General features: G+C 49.5%; 1 protein-coding gene across 6 annotated transcripts in view; it reads right to left on the bottom strand.

The window, feature by feature from the left end:
* Positions 1-21121, bottom strand: part of PRDM10 (PR/SET domain 10) — a 230992-nt gene that overhangs the window by 41620 nt on the left and 168251 nt on the right. For all 6 annotated transcript variants that reach the window (XM_033918444.1, XM_033918447.1, XM_033918448.1 and 3 more), the window contains one exon: positions 17904-18083. In XM_033918444.1, the coding sequence (XP_033774335.1) occupies positions 17904-18083 (180 nt within the window). The remainder of the gene's footprint in view (positions 1-17903; positions 18084-21121) is intronic.

Raw genomic sequence — 21121 nt, 5'->3', positions numbered from 1 at the left:
CCATTTAAGATCTGGTGTTAAATGATCATAATAATTACAAGTCAAAGATCTTGATGCTTTTTTGGAGTGTGTTTCTGTTTCTCTCTATGCTTATTTTTATTTCTATTTTGTTTACTTTAATTATTATTTTAATTCTATCTTTAAATTATTTATTCATTACTTGTTGGAATATTTTGTTTCTATCTCTATCTCTACCTCTGTCTTTTTATTTTTATTTTTCATACTGTTTCTTCAGGTATTTTAGTTAGATTGTGAGCCTTTGGGACAGTTAGGGAATTTCCAAGTACCTATCTTATTTATTTAGTTTTTATTTATTGTATCTTTAATGCATCATTTTTGTAAACCGCTTAGAAACCTCATGGTTATTAGCAGTATATAAGAATTAAATTAAATTAAATTAAAATTTAATTTAATCCAACACTGGGCTTCTTCAATGTTTGTAACAATCTTGATGGCTATAAAAACTTGTTTGGTGAGTTGCCCAAATATCCAGCCTCCTACATCTCCAAAACCTTACTCGACAATAGCCACACACCACTGACTTTCTGACACTAATCTGTTTGATTGTTAGATTTAAATTGTGTACCTACAAATCCAAAACAAAGAAATTACAGAGTTTTGTAGATTATTTTCCAATGTCCTAATCCTCAATTTTAAGCATTGCATATCAGTCTCCCTCCACTCTCCTTCTCTTTCTCTGCTGTGACGGCAAGGAAGAGCAGGAATTAGTCTGTGGGATGTGTATGTGTTTAGGGGAGGGAGGATGTAAACCTTGGGGAGCTTCTGGGGATGAAGAACTGTTTTAAATTGGTTTGTTTTGTTAGTCTGTTTTGCTTGGATTTGGGGTTTGGTAAAAGAAAAAAAAGTTTCAAGTTTATTAAGGTTTGATATACCACCCAAAACATAAAGGCATCATAGGGTACTATTTTGTTCTGTCCCTGTCTTTTACCGGTCTGTTTGCATCGAGAGAAAATGTTGGGAAGATACAGTTTTTCCATCATATGATTTCATTGTTCTATTTTGTTTGGTCTCTGAGAAGCCATAGCCTATTGCTACTAATCCCAGATCATACTTCCCAAATCTGCTTTTCTTTTGTCCTCTCATTTCTACCTTTACTTTTGCTTCTCAGAGAGTAATAGGTGGGTTGTTTGCAATACAAAGGAGCATTAAGTCCATTGAGTCTGCCCAACTTAATGCATGGCACAATGCCACAGACCCCAGCTGATCTCTGGCTTTCCACTAGGTAGTTCATGCTTTTTTGAATGTTATTATTGTTTTTCTGTCACCACTAGTGGAATTCTATTACATTCTTCCACTGTCCTTTCACTAGTGAAATACTTTCTGTTATTGATCTTGAGTTTAACCTATCCTGGTGTCTCTTATTCTAGATTGGTTTTCCTGTGAATAGGTTATACTTCTGAGGTTTTTGAAAGTCTCTATCATGTATTCCCTATCTCTCCTGCCCTCTAGAGTATACATACTTGGATCCTTCAGTAGCGTACTAAGGGGGGGTGGGGGGAGGAGGTCCGCCCCGAGTGCCATCTCTGAGGGGGATGCTCCCGGCTTTGCCGTTCACTCCCCCCCACCCACGAAGGACTGCTCGCCCCCCTGGTCTCCCTGCACCACCTATGAAGCAGCCCGCAGCAGGATCGCGATGTTGGCGATCCCTGAGCTGCTTCGGCGCTGCTTCCTGCGCCGCGGTCCCGCCCCTCCCCTCCTCTGACGTCAGAGAAGGGGCGTGACCGCGGCGGAGGAAGCAGCTCTGAAGCAGCGAAGGGATCGCTGACATCGCAATCTCGCTGCGGGCTGATTCAGGTGGTGCAGGGAGACCAGGGGGGTGAGCGGTCCTTCGGGGTTGGAGGGGGGGACTGAACTCAAGGCCGGGAGCACCCCCTCAGGGCCTGATTCAGGTGGTGCAGGGAGGCCAGGGGGGCGAGCGGTCCTTCGGGGTGGGGCAGGCCTTCAAGGGGGAGGGAGGGGTGACAGGCAGGCAGGCCTTCAAGGGGGGGGGACAGGCAGGCCTTCAAAGGGGAGACAGGCAGGCAGGCCTTCAAAGGGGGGACAGGCCTTCAAGGGGGGGTTCAGGCAGGCAGGCAGGCTTTCAAGGGAGGGACAGCCCTTCAAGGGGAGGGGGACAGGCAGGCAGGCTTTCAAGGGAGGGACAGGCCTTCAAGGGGGGGGACAGGCAGGCCTTCAAGGGGATCAGGCAGGCAGGCCTTCAGGGGGGGACAGGCCTTCGGGGGGGAGTGCAGGCCTTCAGGGGGGGAGTGCAGGCCTTCAGGGGTGGGATGCAGACCTTTAAGGGGGGGACAGGCCTTCAGGGGGGGGCCCCTGGTGTAGAAATACACGGAGAGAATGAGGGGGGTTCAAAGAGACGCGCATATGCCGGACTTTGGGTGGGAAGAAATAATGGGTCTGAAAATAGAGAAGAGGGAGAGATGATGGACCATAGTTTTTAGAGAGGGAAGGAACAGAAAGGGAGAGAAGTTGGACACAAGGGATGGTGTGGAAGGGGGGATAGAGATACTGGATAGGAGGGTAGTTGGGAAAAGAAAGGGAGAGATGGTGGACCCTGGGGTGGTGAGGAAGGAGGGAGAGATGCTGGATGAAAGGGTAGTTAAGAAAAGATAGATCTGTGGAGGGAGACGAAAAAAGGATAGATGCCAGACCTCCTGGGGAGGGAAGGGAAACGGGGAGGACAGAGATGGCAGATGGATGGTTTGCAGAAAGAAGGAAGAAGGAGACCCTGGCAAGCAAGTTATCAGAAGACAACCAGAGCCTTGGACCAACAAGATTTGAAAAATAACCAGACAACAAAAGGTAGAAAAACTAATTTTATTTTCTGTTTAGTGATTACAATATGTCAGATTTGAAATGTGTATCCTGCTAGAACTGGTGTTAGACCGCAAACGTGAGCTAGGATTTAACAGAGAGTAAAGTCCTTTTTGTTTCTTTATTTTATTTACACCACAGCGCCAGTGTGGTTAGGAGAAGCCAAAGAGGGGTGAAAAAGCTATAAAATAAACCCACCAGGGTGTTTTAAAAAAAACAAACAAACACCCAATTGGGCAGGAAAGTTGAATCGAAAAACCAATTCAATAGGCTGAATCGAATCGAAAAATTTTTTTTTCTTGAATCGGGCAGCACTAGCTTGCGCTACTGTCTTAGACTTTAGGACCTGGGATTGGAGAGAGATGGCATCCTCAGTACTTTATAATGCAAGTGAAACGAGGATTTGGTCAGACTTTTGAAGGGTCTGCAGAAGAAAAATATTGTATAGGCCGGGGACATGAGACAGCAGGAAACGGGAACTTTTCTTCCTTCTATTTTTGTGAATGGCAAGGCTGAGGATGTCAGAGAGTTCAATTAAAATATGTGCTTTATAAGAAAATATAATAATGTGTTTTATAAAGTTTATAAGCATTGCTGGCCTACCTGTTGAGGTGTTCCTAATGGTGGTGGTGGTGGCGGCAGCGTGTCAATGTGTTGAGAGGAAGAGGTGGTCTGGGAAATTCTGCTGAGCAAACTCTGGGCCCATTTCCACCCCCCAGTGAGTCCACTCCACTCAACTGGTTCACACACTGAGTGAGTCTTCGGGTGTTGTGCCTGGGTAGTTGTTTTGGGATCTCTTCTAGTGGTTTGTCAGTATCTCCTTGTGGTCCAAGGAAGGAAACTTTGTTAACCTTAGCATTGACCTTCAGAATATGTTTGTAACAGCGCTGCTTGTGTGGCATTAGACTATGTAGTGATCGAAAGAAAAAAACAGATCTTTGCACATTTTTGCACTATATGGTGGGTGTATGAGGAGATTCACATTTCCTGCACAGCTAAGTCCTTGTGAAGTTACCTTGTTTTTTCTGTATTTGACATCTAGCAAGGTCTCTGTTTGGAAGGAAAGAACTAAGCTTAAAAATGAAGTGGCCAGAAGTTATGGTAAAAGCAGATAGCATTGCTGATTTTAAGAAAGGTTTGGACAAATTCCTGGAGGAAAAGTCCATAGTCTGTTATTAAGACATGGGGGAAGTGTCTGCTTGCCCTGGATCGGTGGCATGGAATGTTGCTACTCTTTGGGTTTTGACCAGGTACTAATGACCTGGATTGGTTACCATGAGAATGGGCTACTGGGCATGATGGACCATTGGTCTGACCCAGTTAGGCTATTCTTATGTTATGTTCTCATCTGTAGGGGCCTTTGTTTTCACTTCTTATTTTAATGTATTTTTTTTCTAGGAATTTATCAGTGTTTTTTAGAATGGGAACAAAAATGGAAGAGAATTAATGTGTGTGGAATGGGGGGGAGGTTTACTAATTTCTTCAGCTAAATAATTAAATCCACTTCAACCAGATATAGGAGAACTCACGCACCATTCACACACCCTCCAACCAAAATCGTCAAAAGAAAAGAACTGTTCGACAACCTCCTAACACTCGACCCCCAACTCTACAACCTATTGACCTCGACCACAGACTACAAAACCTTCAAAAAAGAAATAAAAACCCTTCTATTCAAAAACACATAAAACCGAACTGTCCCAAGCATCACCTGCAACTACTCTATATGTACTTCTGATGTCATGACAATTCAGACATAATTTATGTTATGTTTGGATTAATGGTTACATATATGAGGTTCAATAAAAGAAAATTTTCAGTGCCTGTTTCTATTATGACCATTTATGTTCAAATCTGTTTTATTAAGCAATGACAATGTTTTCTACTGCTGTAGAAAACATGGTATAAAATGTCACCCAACAACCGCGGAGGACTGGACTCTGATGTCCTCCACGATCGAACACCACCCCCCACCACCCCCCAATGAACATACAACTCTCAAGCAGGGAACATTAATGGCAATGAGATGCACGGACTCACAGGTGGAGCCTGTTCAATATACGGCTACGACTCTCAGGGGTCAAAATGTTCAAATACAGAGTCCAAGTGTGAACAAAGTCTCTGCTCCGGCGACGAGAAGAACAAGCTAAACGGGCCTCCCAGCCCATAAGTTCGTGAAGTCGATTCCTCCAATGCCAAAAGGAGGGGGGCTCAGGAGAAAGCCAGCAACATAAAATACATTTCTTCCCCAAAATAAAACATTTACTTAGAAATAATTTTTCAGAAGAAGTATACATGTACAGGAAAGAGAATTGGGCAAACAACATAGAAAGCACTTAGACTGGCACAGGTGTCTGCAACAAGCTCTGTAAAAAGGAGGCCAGCGCCGTCCAAAAGGCCTGAATCCCCTTGCAGCTCCAAATACCATGAAAGTAAGAATTAACCTCCACCGAATAGCGGATGCATAACTGAGTGCCAATACAACCCATATAGTAAGCCTGACTTTGGGAAGCATAGGCCCGCAGGACAGTGCAAAAGTGACATTCACATAATTCAGCACTATGTACCAAGCCCGCAGTACGCTTCAGGGATTTTAACAAAAAAATTGTCCCCCAAGTCCCTGCCCAAGTCTCGCTGCCAAGCCTCCAAAATACCAGGAAAAACCCTAGGTGGGCGAAGAGCCATGATCTGGCAATGAAAAAAAGAAACAGAGACCCTAGTATCAGGATCAGCTGTCAAAAAAGTACAGAGCCGGGTCCCAAAATCCCCCTGCAAGGAACTCCCCGGGAGGGAAGCCACATAATGGCTAAGTTGACAATAGGCAAAAGGAAGGCCAATCTCAGGAACCCCCCTTCCCGCTAACTCAGCACAAGAAAGGAGAGACCCATCATCCTGCAGAACATGCCTCAGCTGCTCCACCCCCCGAGCCCTCCAGCGACCAAAAACGGAAGGTCCAACCCCCGGAGGGAAAGCTAAGTTCCCCACCAATGGCAAAAGGGCACTAGTATGGGAGTCCTGATTCCACAACTGAAGGGTCTTATGCCACACTGTCCACAAAGACCGAAAAGCACAGTTACTTACCGTAACAGGTGTTATCCAGGGACAGCAGGCAGATATTCTCACATGTGGGTGACGTCATCTACGGAGCCCCAGCGCGGACAGCTTTTCAAGCAAACTTGATTGAAGTCTCAAGTTTGCTACACTGCACCACGCATGTGCATGCCTTCTTGCCCACTAGAGGGCGCATCCCACCTCGTGGTCCTCAGTTCCATAACTAGCAAAGAAGCCATCCCCGGGGAGGTGGGCGGGTTGTGAGAATATCTGCCTGCTGTCCCTGGATAACACCTGTTACGGTAAGTAACTGTGCTTTATCCCAGGACAAGCAGGCAGCATATTCTCACATGTGGGTGACCTCCAAGCCAACCAAAAAAGGGCAGGTGGGAGGATGGCAATTTAGGAAAACAGATTACGTAACACCGACTGGCCAAACCGGCCGTCGCTTCTGGACAAAGTGTCCAGACAATAGTGGGAGGTGAACGTATGAACCGAAGACCAAGTGGCAGCTTTACATATGTCCTCCATAGGAGTAGATCGGAGGAAAGCAACCGAAGCTGCCATCGCCCGGACCTTATGCCCCGTGACTCGACCCGGGAGCGTAAGACCAGCCTGAGCGTAGCAAAAAGAAATACAAGCAGCCAACCAGTTGGACAAGGTGCGCTTGGAAACAGGATGTCCTAAACGATTAGGATCAAAGGACAAAAACAATTGAGGAACCTTCCTATGAGACCTGGTACGTTGGAGATAAAATGCCAACGCCCTCTTACAGTCAAGCGTGTGGAGCGCCGTCTCGCCAGGATGGGAGTGGGGCTTAGGAAAGAACACAGGAAGGACAATGGACTGATTGAGGTGGAAATCAGACACAACTTTAGGTAAAAATTTTGGATGGGTGCGAAGGACCACCTTGTCATGATGGAACACAGTGAAAGGCGGGTCCGCAACCAAAGCTTGCAACTCACTAATCCGTCGAGCAGATGTGAGGGCAATCAGAAATACCACCTTCCAAGTAAGGAATTTCAGGAGAGACTTGTCGATAGGCTCAAAGGGAGGTTTCATCAGTTGAGCTAAGACAACATTCAAATCCCAAACGACGGGAGGAGGCTTCAGAGGGGGACAAACATTGATTAGACCCTTCATGAAACGCGTCACCAGAGGATGAAGCGATAGAGAACGTCCGTCCAAGTGCCGATGGAAAGCAGAAATGGCACTGAGATGTACCCGGACAGATGTCGTCTTCAGGCCTGAATTAGACAAATGTAACAAATAGTCCAGTACCGAAGACACCGGGACCGATCCCGGATCCAGATGACGCGAAGAACACCAGGAGGAAAACCTGGTCCACTTCTGGGAATAACAAAGCCTGGTCGAGACCTTGCGCGAGGCTTCCAAAACTTCCCGCACCGACCGTGAAACCGGGACCGAAGTCAAGGGGAAAGGAACCAAGCGGTCAGGTGTAACGACTGAAGATTGGGATGTAACAGCGAACCCCGACTCTGAGATAGCAGAGAGGGAAACACAGGCAGAAGCAGAGGCTCCCTGACACTGAGTTGAAGAAGCAGGGAGAACCAGTGTTGACGAGGCCACCGAGGCGCAATGAGAATCATAGTGGCTCCGGATGATTTGAGACGAACCAACGTCCTCAAGATCAGGGGGAAAGGAGGAAACGCATAAAGGAACCTCCCTCCCCAGTCGAGAAGGAAGGCGTCCGCTTCCAGACGGTCCGGGGAGTACATCCGAGAACAATACAGGGGTAGTTTGCGAGTCTCCGGGGAGGCAACCAGGTCCACTTGTGGAGTCCCCCAGCGGTCGAAGACCTCGCGCAGGACTCTGGAGTTGAGTGACCACTCGTGCGGCTGGAGAAGCCGACTGAGTTTGTCTACCAAGCAGTTCTGTTCCCCCTGTATATAGACCGCCTGTAGGAAGATGTTCTGGGAGATCGCCCATTCCCAAAGGCACAGAGCTTCCCGGCAAAGGGACCAAGAGCCTGTCCCACCTTGCTTGTTCACATAATACATGGCCACCTGGTTGTCCGTTCGCACGAGGACTACCTGATCGCGGAGCAGGTGGCAGAAAGCTCGAGCCGCCAGAAAGATGGCGCGAAACTCCAACACATTGATGTGACAGCGCCGGTCCACCACCGACCACAGGCCTTGGGTCCGCAGACCGTCGAGATGGGCCCCCCACGCGTACTCCGAGGAGTCCGTGGTCAGAACCTTGCGATGCGGAGGGACGAGAAAGAGCAAACCCCCGGAAAGATTCGAAGAGTCGGTCCACCAACGGAGCGAGCGTCTCAAAGAAGGAGTCACCGTTATGCGAGAAGAGACCGGATCGCACTCCTGGCGCCACTGAGAGGCCACAGTCCACTGAGGAATTCTCATGTGCAGTCTGGCGAACGGCGTGACGTGGACCGTAGAAGCCATGTGGCCCAGAAGCATCATCATGAGCTGAGCCGACACCCTCGGCAGCTGAAGGATCAGACGACCCAGCAGCACCAAAGCCTCCAACCGCGGAGGAGGAAGGAATGAACGGAGGCGAACAGTGTCCAGCACTGCGCCTATAAACTGAAGTGATTGGGTCGGGCATAATTGGGACTTGGGAAAGTTCACTTCGAACCCCAGTCGTTGAAGGAAGGCGATAGACTGTAGGGTCGCTGAGATAACTCCTTCCCTGGTCGGGGCCTTGATCAGCCAATCGTCCAGGTAAGGGAAGACCTGGAACCCCCGAGACCTTAGAGCTGCAGCGACTACCACCATACACTTCGTGAAGACTCGAGGGGACGAGGCCAGGCCGAAGGGGAGGACTCTGTACTGCAGGTGCAGCTCGCCCACCTGGAACCGTAAGAATTTGCGGAAAGCGGGATGCACCGGAACATGGGTGTACGCTTCCTTCAGATCCAGGGAGCACATCCAGTCCCCTTCCTCCAAGAGAGGATATAAGACCGGAAGTGACAACATCCGGAACTTCTCCCGGACCAGGAACTTGTTGAGTTTCCTGAGGTCTAGAATGGGGCGCAAGTCCCCGGTCTTCTTTGGGACCAAAAAGTAACGGGAGTAAAACCCCCGCCCCCGCTGGTCGGAGGGAACAGGTTCCACCGCCCGAAGCCTCAACAAGGCCCTGGCCTCGGCCATGAGGACGGGGAGCTGGGTCCGGTTGCATGGGCAAGCCCCCGGTGAATGTTCCGGCGGCGCAGAGCAAAAGTTGAGAGAGTAGCCCTCGGAGACGGTCCGGAGCACCCAAGCGTCGGATGTTATCTCGGTCCAGGCCGTGTAAAAGGACCGGAGTCGACCCCCTATGGGAAGGGGGTCCGGCGCGATGGCGGAGGGGGGCCGGCCCCATCCGCCTATCCCGTCAAAAGGACGGCGCTGGCTTGGCAGGACCCTGCGCTGGAGTCTTGGTTTGTCCCCCTCTGCCCTGTCGAGGGGGGCGCCGAGGCGGTGGCCTTGAAAAAGCCGGGGTCGACTTTTGGGGGTACCTCCTCGGGGGAGGCCGGAAAGGTTTCTATGGCGTGGCTCGAGATTTCGGACGGACCAAGGAGGCTAACGAGCGCTCCTGTTCCGAGAGCCGTTTGGTCGCCGCCTCCAGGGATTCATCGAATAATTCGGACCCCACGCAAGGCAAGTCCGCAAGGCGTTCCTGCAGGTTTGGGTCCATATCGAGGGTGCGTAGCCACGCCAACCGGCGCATAGCTACCGCAAAGGCCGACACCCTCGATACCAGCTCAAACGTATCGTACACCGCATGAAAAAGGTACAACCGCAATTGAGACAGGTTGGACATAAACCTGTCGAACCCCTCCTTGCGGGAGTCCGGCAAGGCCTCACGATATTGGGGCAGATCCTTTACCATGCCACGTAGATAGGAGGAAAAGGTAAAGGCATAATTTAACGCCCTGGTTGCCATGAAGGAATTGGCATAGAGGCGACGACCAAACTTGTCAAGGGTCCGACCCTCCCTGCCGGGCGGAACCGCCGCAGAAACCCGGGAGGGTTGCGTCTTTTTGAGCGCAGACTCGACCAGTAGAGACTGGTGGGAGAGTTGAGCCTTCTCAAACCCCTTGGGTGGTATCGTCCTGTACTTTGACTCCATCTTAGACGGCACCGCTGCGACTGTAAGAGGTGAAGTCAGGTTCTTAAGCAAGGTCTGATGAAGGACCTTGTTCAGGGGTAGCCGAGGGGATTCCCGTGGGGGAGCAGGAAGGTCCTGCTCCTCGAGGAACTCTTTAGTATATTGCGACCCAGCCATGAGGTCCAGGCCCAAGGCACGTGCCATGTCCTGCACAAAGCTAGAGAAGGAGGACTGCCTGGCCGGCGGAGAGGGAGTTCTCGACCTCTCCGCCGAACAAAAGGGGGACGCCTCGTGAGAATAACGTGGCTCCCTACCGGACCCCGAGCCCCATGAGGCCAGATCTAATGGTCTCGAGGGGGGTCGGGGAACGCCGCCTCGAAGAACCCCTGGGAGACGTCCCAGGCGTCCGAGGGACCGAGGCACGCCCCCTTTTCCTCGGCGAGGAGTCACGAGAACCCCCTCTCGCAGGGGAACGGAGAAGCCTCGGGTTGTCGAGACGAAGCTCCGAAACCCGCAAGGCCTCGCCCCCGAGCGGCGAGGAGCAACCACGTCGCCGAGGAGAGCCTCGCGAACGCTTCGGCTTCCTCGGGCGATGCCTCGCCCGAGGCCGGCCCGAGGGCGAGGAACCCCGGGAGGACCTCGAGGAGGAGGAGGAGGAAATCCGTCTCACTCTGCGCACCTTGTCCCGGGGCCGAACGCTGCTCTCAGGCGGGGCCCCCGAGGTCGAGGTCGAGGGCAAGGTCGAAGCCGAGGTCGGTGGTGCCCCGGTAGCCGAGACCGAGGGAGTCGAGACCGAGGTCGCCGAGGTCGGTGCCCCCGAGGTCAAAGCAGTCGAGGTCGCAGCCCGCTGCAGTTGTTCGAGGGCACCAGACAGCTCCGAGGAAATCAATGCTCGGAGCAGGTCCTGGAACGCCGGGATCCCAACCATGGTAGGCAGGTCCGAGGCCGGGGGATGCTCCCTGGAGGGCGACCTCGGTCTCGAGTATTTCCTCGGGGCATTAGTGGCCGGAGTCCTGGGCGGGGCCGAGGACGACCCACCCGCCGCAGAGGAACTCGAGGATGGCTTCTTCGACGACCCTGGAGTCGGGGATGGAAAAGAGGACTTACCCGAGGCAGGTTTGGTCGCAGGCGTCGGCTTCGAGGTCGAGGTCGAGGCACGCGGCGACGCCAAAGGCGCCGAGGCCGAGGTCAAGGCCGGGGCCGAAGCCGAGGCCGACGTCGAGGCCTTCCCGGGCGCGGAGTCAACTGTAAAAAGCTCCGCCATCCTGGCGCGGCGTCAACGGAGCGCTCTGGCCTGAAGAGTGGAACACCGATCGCAGGAATTAGTCGGATGCTCGGGTCCAAGGCAGAGCAAGCACCACCGGTGGGGGTCAGTGATGGATAGTAACCGCTCACACCGGGTGCATTTCTTAAAGCCCGTCGAGGGACGGGACATGAAAAAGAAAAGGGGCCGGGAACGAACGAAGTCCCGCGGCCGCGGCTCCCGGGAGCCCCCGGAGCCGAACGGAGGAAACAAACCTTTTTTTTTTTTTCTTTTTTTTTGACAAAAAACGACGGCTAAGAAGGAAAAAACAATAAATAAAGCACAGCGACCGAGCTAAACAACCCAGACGCGGTGTCAGAAGGTAGAAAAATAGGAGTTCAATTTCCACAGGGCTTCTGGCTCCGCGGAAAAAACTGAACTGAGGACCACGAGGTGGGATGCGCCCTCTAGTGGGCAAGAAGGCATGCACATGTGTGGTGCAGTGTAGCAAACTTGAAACTTCAATCAAGTTTGCTTGAAAAGCTGTCCGCGCTGGGGCTCCGTAGATGACGTCACCCACATGTGAGAATATGCTGCCTGCTTGTCCTGGGATAACAGAAGGCTACGCTTACAGGGTCTCGGCAATTTAGATAAAGGGGCATGAAGGAGATACAAAAGATGAAGAGGATAGAAATGATCCCGCTCCATAGAAAGATCCGTATAGAAAGAGGTGCCCAACACCCAATCACTAATATGACGCTGCAAGCAAGCCTGGTTATAAACCCTGATGTCGGGCACCCCAAACCTCCCCCGGAGGCAGGCCCCACCAACAAGGACCATTTCAGTTTAGGTCTCCGCCCTCCCCAACAGAACCGGGACAACATGGAGGTGAGGGATCGAATATCCCTCTGCAACAAAGAAAGGGGAAGAGTCTGGAGAACGTAAAGCTACCTCGGGAACACAACCATACGGAATAAATGAATTCTACCCAACAGAGACAGCGGCAGCGCCTGCCATTTGGCCAGTAACAGTTTAGTGTCGGCAAGAAGTTTATCGATTTTAAGGCGATACAGTTGGGCTACATCCATAGTCAGCCGGATCCCCAAGTATCGAAAAGAGGAGTCAGCCCACCGCAACGGAAAACGATCCCCCCAAAACTGCTGAAGGTGAGCCGAGGAAGCCAGAGCCTCAGACTTCGCGAAGTTCAAGGCAAAGCCGGAGAAATCCCCATATTCCCGAAGGCTCTCCAGCAACACGGGCAAGGAACGCTGCGGGTCCATTAAAAAGACCAAGATATCATCTGCAAACGCCGCAAGTTTAAAATGTGATTCTCCCAATGCCAATCCCCGAATATCCGCATTAGCCTGAAGCTCACATACAGAATGGGGGGAACACCGCTAGGGGTCAGTAACCTGGAGAGAGACCTGGGAGTGATGGTAGACGCAACACTGAAGGCATCGGCGCAGTGCGCTACAGCCTCAAAGAAAGCTAACAGAATGTTGGGTATCATTAAGAAGGGTATTACGACCAGGACGAAGGAAGTCATCATGCCGCTGTATCGTGCAATGGTGCGGCCGCATCTGGAGTACTGTGTCCAGTACTGGTCGCCGTACCTCAAGAAGGACATGGCAGTACTTGAGGGAGTACAGAGAAGAGCAACTAAACTGATAAAGGGAATGGAAAATCTCCCATATACCGACAGGTTGAAGCAGTTGGGACTTTTCTCACTGGAAAAGCGGAGACTTAGAGGAGACATGATAGAAACCTTCAAGATCCTGAAGGGCATAGAAAAAGTAGACAGGGACAGATTTTTCAAATTAAGGACCACCACAAGTACAAGGGGGCACTCGGAGAAATTGAAAGGGGACAGGTTTAGAACAAACGCTAGGAAGTTCTTTTTCACTCAGAGGGTGGTGGATACATGGAACGTGCTTCCAGAGGCTGTTGTAGACAAGAAAACATTAAATGGTTTCAAAGAAAGTTTGGATAGATTCCTAGAAGAAAAAGGGATTGAAGGGTATAGATAGGTATAGACCACTACTCAGGCAATGGGCCTGATGGGCCGCCGCGGGAGCGGACCGCTGGGCAGGATGGACCTATGGTCTGCCTCAGCGGAGGCAACTTCTTATGTTCTTATGTTCTTAAAGAAAGCACGAACAAAAGCGGCGACAGGGGGCAGCCCTGGCGAGTCCCTCGGTGAATATTAAAAAAGCCCGAAAAAGTCCCATTAACCAAAATCCGCGCAGCGGGATCACTATACAACGCCTGGATTGCACCAAAAAAGAAAGGGCCCAAACCGTACGTCCTAAGCACCGCAAAGAGGTAACCCCACCGCACTTTATCAAAAGCCTTCTCGGCGTCAAAACTAATAAGCATGGAGGGGCTACCTTCCTGTCCCACCCGTTCCAGAGCCAACAAGATACGCCGGATATTCTTAGCTACAGGGCGATCCCGCACAAACCCCACCTGAGAGTCCGAGATCACCGAGGGCAAGACGCGCGCCAGGCGGGTAGCCAGAATTTTTGCCAAAAGCTTCGCCTCGTAATTCAACAAAGAAATAGGACGGTACAATTCAGGTAAAAGAGGGTCCTTACCGGCCTTCGGGAGAACTATAATAGACGCCAAATTCACGTAACGAGGAAGAAAGCCCTTAGCAACACTCAGATTATAAACTTCAGCCAGCACCGGCGCTATCTTCGTCACCAACAATTTATAGAACTCACTCCATACCCATCCGGGCCCGGCGCCTTTCCCAACGGACTGACCCCTATCGCCCACTCTACCTCCTCTGCGGTAAAGGGAAGATCCAAAGCGGCAGCATCCTGCTGAGAGAAACAAGGCAAATCGAGGCTGTCAAGATAAAGGTGCCCATCCAAAATCTCAGAACCGGAATCTGTATACACCTCAGCAAAAAACGCCCGCAACAGCTCACAGATCTCCTCTGGCCGATGATGCAGCACCCCAGAAGAGTCCCGAAGAGCAGAGACGCTCTCAGGTCCGCCCCGTGGATGCGCCATGCGGGCCAACAATCTGCTGCTCTTATTCGCAAACTGAAATAAATGAAACTTAAAGTACGCCCGCGTCCGCATAGCTCGGAGATGCAATAATTAATTCAGTTCCTGCTGGACCTCCAAGAGCTGCGTGCGAAGCAGGAAGGAGGGTGCCCTGCTATACTGACGTCACAACACAGTCGCCTTCCGCTCCAAAGCCAGAACCGTCCTATACTTAAGCTTCGACTCCCGGGCCACAAAAGCAATGACATCCCCCCGTAAAACAGCCTTAGCCATCTCCCAATAGAGAATTGAATCATCGCGATGCTGCTGATTATTGTGTTGAAAATCATGCCAGCGCTGTACCAAAAACTCTTGAAAACGAGTATCCCTATACAAATAATACGGAAACCGCCAGGGCCCTCTAGGGAGCAGAGAATCACCCCAGGTCCACCGAAATCCCACCCAAGCGTGGTTAGATATTTCAATGGGGCCCATATCAACCCCCAATACCCGGGGAAGCAGTTCGCGGGAAATGAGAATAAAATCAATTCGGGAAAGCGTCCCATGCGCCCTGGATAAGTGGGAGTAATCCCTCTCCAAAGGGTGTAGCACCCGCCACACATCAAACAACCCCAGGGTAGATTCCAGGAGCTGGGCACCCGTATAAAGTTTGGAGGTCTCTCTGCCCGAAGAAGCAGAGCGATCTAACTTAGGATCCGGTACCTCATTGAAGTCCCCGCCCGCCAGCATCGGAATGTCACCAAACTGCAAGAGTTGATTGCGAAGCCCCTGAAAAAACCTGGCCAAAGGATTGTTAGGAGCATAGACATTGCAGAGCAAAAGGGGCCGATTATCGAGCAACACTAAGGCAACGATGTAACGCCCACTAGGGTTACGGAGCACTCTCTGGGTTTGAAGACGAAGACCCTTACGGATCAAAATAATAACACCTCCCTTTCCCCCAACTGCGGGCGCCTCCAAATGGGAACCCACCCACCAGGTACAGAGCTTAGCATGTTCCGCTGAGGATAAACGGGTCTCCTGTAAAAAGGCAATGGAGGTTTTAGAACGATTCAAACGCTGCAAAATTTTAGAGCGCTTAATAGGGGAGTGGATCCCCCCAACATTCCAAGAAGTTAAAGTGTATTCCAGAGTAGTCCACATAGTAGAAAAATAGAACAAAGAGAAGAAACCAGTAAAGTACCAGAGAAGCGTCCCAGCCACCACTCCTCCAGTATCAAGCATCCTCCTGCCCCAAGAAGTGAGCCATACCCCTGCCACCAATCCAATCCCAGACCACACAACCCCCCCACCCCACCCCCACAAGATTCCACAAGTAACCCAACCGCAGAATCCCTGAGTCCCTGCTCGACCTCCCTCCTCCCCCCAACCACTCCCCTCCCCTCCCCTCTATCCCCCCTCCACAACCAACCCTCACCCAACCCACACCCAAGACACCCCAAAAAGGGCATCACTTCCAGGAAACCATGAACACCCTCCCACGGGATCACTGACCAATAACCCCTGGGCCTCAGTCCCCAAACGCAGAAAATACCAAAGAACAAACCCAGCATCCAAAGCCCCCAGAGCACTCAAACCACCCATCCCCTCCCCGATCCCCACAGCCACATCACCTACATTCTACCACATGCACCCAGCTAAGTCCCCAAGGAATACAGAACAGGATGGGCCAGGAACAGGCCAAACACCACAGGGAAGACCCCATGGAGAAGAGAAAGAAAAGAACCAGGAAAAACACAAACCAAGAGACCCCTATGCCATACACCTGCAGGACAAGCATGCCAATCCCCACCCCAGCCACACACACACACCAGCCATGCCCACTCTCAAGGGGACCCAGAGTCCCAAATCAGATGAAGTGGAAAAAAATACCACCAGTCCAAAAACGAACTACAGTTCAGTCCTCAGAAATTGGGTCGCCTCAGTCCCCGACAGCTCCCTGCGCCGGATCTTCAGGCATCATCTCCGTCACGAACCGTTGCGCTGCCTCCAAGGTGTCAAAGTGATGAGCTCTTCCCAGATGGGTCAACCGCAAGCGAGCCGGATACTGCAAAGAAAAGGCAATGTGGCGCTGGATGAGACGGGTGCACAAAGGTGAAAACCGGCGCCGTGCCTGAGAGACCTCCGCAGAGTAGTCCTGAAAGCAAAGAATGGGCCGGTTGTCATACAAGAGCTTCTTGCCTTGCCACAACGCACGCAGGACCTCCAGCTTATGGTGATAGTTCAAAATACGGCATATGACCACTCTGGGCCGGTCAGCATTCTCTCTCCATTGCCCCAAGCGATGCGCCCGCTCCACCCGCAAGGGGCCCGAGGAGGAAGGTAGGGATAAGGACTCAGGCAGCCAGCGTTCCTACAGCGCCCCCAGCTCCACATCCCGCACCGACTCTGGCAGACCCACAAAGCGGAGGTTATTACGGCGGGACCGGTTCTCCAGGTCATCCACCTTGGCACTCAATGCAGCCATAGCGGTAGCGTGGGCGGACTGCTCCTGGGTAAGCCTCTGGACAGTATCCTCAGTAGCACTCACTCTCTGCTGTGTCTCCTTAACCTCCGATGTAAGGGAGGCAAAACTCTGGTCCAAGGTGTCCAGTTTGTCCAGGATGCGCTGCAATTTGTCCCCAAGGGAACTTTCAAGCGCTGCCTGGACCTCCGATGTCACTGCCGACACCCAGGAGGAGTGAGGAGCCTCCGGCGACGGGGGAGCCACGTGGTCCGCCATCTTAGGCTCTGGCGGCTTGCTCTTCTCCCGTTCCTTTCGGACCGTCTTCGTGGCCATCGCGGCGTGCTTTGCAGTGCGAAAAGCCCGCACACCTCCAGGAAACACTCCGCAGCCGTGGGAGGACCGAACCCGGGGTTTATGATGCGGCGAAAATGCCGAGCCGCGATCGGGCGTTACGGAGCTGTAGCAGCAAACTGTCTACAGCGCCATGTTTCCGCCGGAAGTCTATGACCATTCATTTTTCAGGGTTATTACAAAAAATATTTTTTTACATGGGGGGGAGGTGTCAAAAAATGATGGGTCCCGGGTGCCACATACCCTAGGTACACCACTAGGATCCTTAATTGTCAAATCAAATGGCTTTCAGTGCAGACAAGGTATCATTTTCACATCCTCTCTCTGGACTGCCTTCAGCCTTTTTAAAGGTACAGCCTCCACAACTAGATATAATATTCTAGGTAAGGTTTTACCAGTGACCTGAACAAAGGCATTATCACCTTCTGTTTTTCTACTGGTTATATCTCTCCCTCAGCTGTCTAATTTACCTCTGGCTCTGGCTACCATCTTATTACACTTTATCACCATCTTAAGATTATTAGACAATGTCACTCATAGTTCTTTCTCCTGGTTAGTACATATCAGTTTTCCACCTCTTTCCCCACCATGAACAACTCCCTTGTATTTCTGCACCTCAGAGGTATTACCCTATACTTTCTTGCACCAAATCTTCACTGTCAAGCACCTGAAGTTTTCTGATCATCTCTCACCAACATGCTTATTCTCATGAATCTCAACAATAAGAAATATTTCTCATTCACCAGCATGCATCTCCTCTTGAATTTCATCATACTGAAATACTACTCACTCATCAACATGCTTTTCTACATGATCTCATCATACAAACAGCACGAATTCAGCAGCAGGCCTCTCCCAATGAATCCTATCATACTGAAACATAAGTCACACTTACCAGCATGCCTCTCCTCCGAAAGCCCATCATACAAAGGCGGCACTTGAACATGAAGCTCTCATAGTCTGTTGAGGCAATCCTGGGTTTAAATGTCTTACAGCGGTTGATTCGATCAGCTTTCTTGGCTTCCCTTTCTGGGTTATGCATTCGCTGCATGTGTTCTCTCAACTTGTCTTTTCTCTGTCAAGAAAAAGCAATGAAATAAAAGCTGGAAGATAATGCTTCAGACATGAGTTTGATGTCCTTGATGTTAAAAGATAGGCCCGATATTTATCCAGCAGCGATTAGCATTTTTCTGATTGCCTCTGGTATTGTACCTGGAAATTCAATGCCAGGCCATATCCGGGCTCCAGCACTGAATTTCCAAGTATAGGGAGCCAGCTAAAACATAGGGCTCCTTTTACGAAGCCGCGTTCGCAGCTTTATCGCATGTGACTTTATCACGCGCTAACTCCCGCACTAGCTGAAAAACTACTGCCTGCTCAAGAGGAGGCGGTAGCAGCTAGCGCGGCTGGCAAATTAGCGCACGCTTTTACTCGCATTAAACCACTAACGCGGCTTTGTAAAAGGAGCCCATAGTCAGTTAAGTGTGATATTCAGCACTTAGCCAGCTACGAAAAACCACATACAGATAGAACCAAGTTTTATGCAGTTATTTTAACCAGTTAAGTGTTGAGTCCGCCCCCTGGAATGCCCACAAAATAGGTTTCAGCTTGTGGTTAAATGCTGATGAAAATGCCCGGTGAACCCTGGACAGGTGATTTAAATAACCAGGAGCCTCTTCTGGTCACTGAAATCATTTTGAATATTGAGCTCAATACTTTTATTTTTTTTGTTTTGACTTCACATAGAGATTGCTCTGAGGGGATGATACGATTTGTCATTGATGGATTTTTTGAAAGCACATTATGAAAGCATAAGAACATCTGCTTTCTCTTTAGCAGGAGTGACCTTATAGAACAATTTAACTGGACCATTAAGAGCCCTCTTGGATTTTCTTTTTTTTTTTTTTTTAATTCTTTATTCATTTTAAAACTGACAAACAAGTGATTAATATTAAAACATTACATTACTAATAAAATATACAGCACTTGACATTCTTATACATATAATCCATTAAAGTAGAAATTATAACCCTTTCCCCCCCCCCACCCAACAATTCTTCAACAGAAATCCAATCATTAAATAAAAATATTTTCAAAAATTTATGAAGGTATTAAAAACCACTTTATTCATGGAAGCATTTAAATGATTGCTTATTTCTGGTCCATGCAGAATATTTCCGCTGATATGTGGGTGGCAATGTCAGATGATTGTTTCTGAAGAAACTGATGTCTCTATTGTGTGTTTGTACAAAATTATTGTATGTGTCTGCATTTTCTGATTGTACTTTGTAAACTGCCTAGGAATAGGTGGGTAAGAAATTTTTAAAATAAATAAGTATCATGATATTTATTTTTTTCCATTTGTACTGTAATGATCTTTCCCCAATGTAACCAGAGAAACTTAGATAAGGAAATAATTTCTGTTATTAAGGCCTTCAATTGGGAGACCTATTTTTTGTTAATTCATGTAAATGATTGCTAAATGTTATTCTTTTAAATATGTCTTCCTTAAACCTGCCCAACTATCAGCTTTTATCAATAGCATTAAGATCCCTATGAGATTATCATTGGAACCATTGATTTATAATGTTCTTGGAGGTAATGAGTGTGATGTTTTGTATGCATAATTTCTCACATTTCTACTTCTTGGCTTCACAAAAACTATAGGCTGGAAGGGTAAAATTTTAGTGTGTCTAACTTCCAAGTGTTTTTACTTGGTATTATATTGGAAATCTGAAAAACCAAAAAAGAGATAGCTTTATTTTATATTGGCTAGTGAATAAGTATCCCAAAAGTGATTCAAGTATAGCTTATACCAAGGAGGAGGCTACACCTGCTCACAACAAAGGAAAGCAAAAAACAATTATAATACTCAAAAACTGTCACAGAGTTAGACCTAAGGTTCGTCTATCCCACTGTCCAGGATTAGCCCTAGCACTAGGTGGACTAGGTATCCACCCAGGACATCAAAAGCTTAAGGGCAGCACACAGATGGCACTGATAGAAGCAATAGAAGAGCTTCTTTATACAGCACTTTTAGCACAGGCAATGGGCATGGTGGGCCGCCGCGGGAGCGGACCGCTGAGCAGGATGGACCTAGGGTCTGCCTCAGCGGAGGCAACTTCTTATGTTCTTATGTGCGCACTCCTGCTACACATAGACACACCGACACACACTACCCCTCTGAAAAGCATGTATGTGTCAGAGGAAGCAATGTGCACAGGCCTGCAGGACTTGCACATGCTCATGGACCCTGTACTGTTACAGACCAGGGCAAATGTAATGTGGCGGTAGTGGTGACAGTGGCAGTGATGAGGGGGGAGGGGCAGGGGAATAACTGAACAATCCATTCACATTTACCTATTCCATTCTATTAATAATTTTATAGGCCGGGAGCATGGCTTGGAGACGAAGGAGAATGGTCGGGTGACTGAACTGCTCCGTGAAAAAGGCTCAAATAAGTAAAATATAGCTACAGAAAAATAGTTTGAATTAATTAAAAAGACAAGGATCAGCAGCATAATGGCATCGGGTAAGCTGACAAAAGCTAACTCAGCGGGAGGAAGTAATAAAAGATCAAAAATGGAGCCGATAGCCCCCTCTAAAGTTCCGTTGCCAACGGATGATGCAGAAGACATTGACATCGTTAAGGAACTTCGGCAGATAAAGGAAATAGTCTTACAAAGTGCAAAGAATATCCAGGAAGTCAAAGAGGAGCTGGCAGGGCTTAAATTAAGTTTGAAGGTGGTGGATGTTAAAGTGGAGCAATTAGACAAAAGAGTGGAGAAAACGGAAACGGAAATATCTCAGTGCAAGAGAGACTGTAAAGAAATAGAAATATTAAAGAGGGATCTTGAGGATTGTTCCAATCGCGAAAGAAGAAATAATTTAAGGCTGATTGGGGTCCCGGAAGGGGTAGAAAAAAATAATCCTATTGCCTTTCTTGAGCAGTTTCTACCGAAAATTCTACCTCTGACAGTTAAATTTCCTCTAGAAATAGAAAGGGCGCACAGGGTCCCGACTAAAAGATTTGATAATCAAAAGGGTCCGCGTCCTTTAATTTGTAAGCTGCTCCGTTATCAGCAGGTGGAGGAAATTATAAGACTGGCAAAA

The sequence above is a fragment of the Geotrypetes seraphini genome, chromosome 13, assembly GCF_902459505.1.
Source record: "Geotrypetes seraphini chromosome 13, aGeoSer1.1, whole genome shotgun sequence".
In the NCBI taxonomy this organism is placed as follows: domain Eukaryota; kingdom Metazoa; phylum Chordata; class Amphibia; order Gymnophiona; family Dermophiidae; genus Geotrypetes; species Geotrypetes seraphini.
The sequence above is the reverse complement of the archived record's forward strand: the minus strand, read 5'-3'. Positions and strand labels throughout refer to the sequence as shown.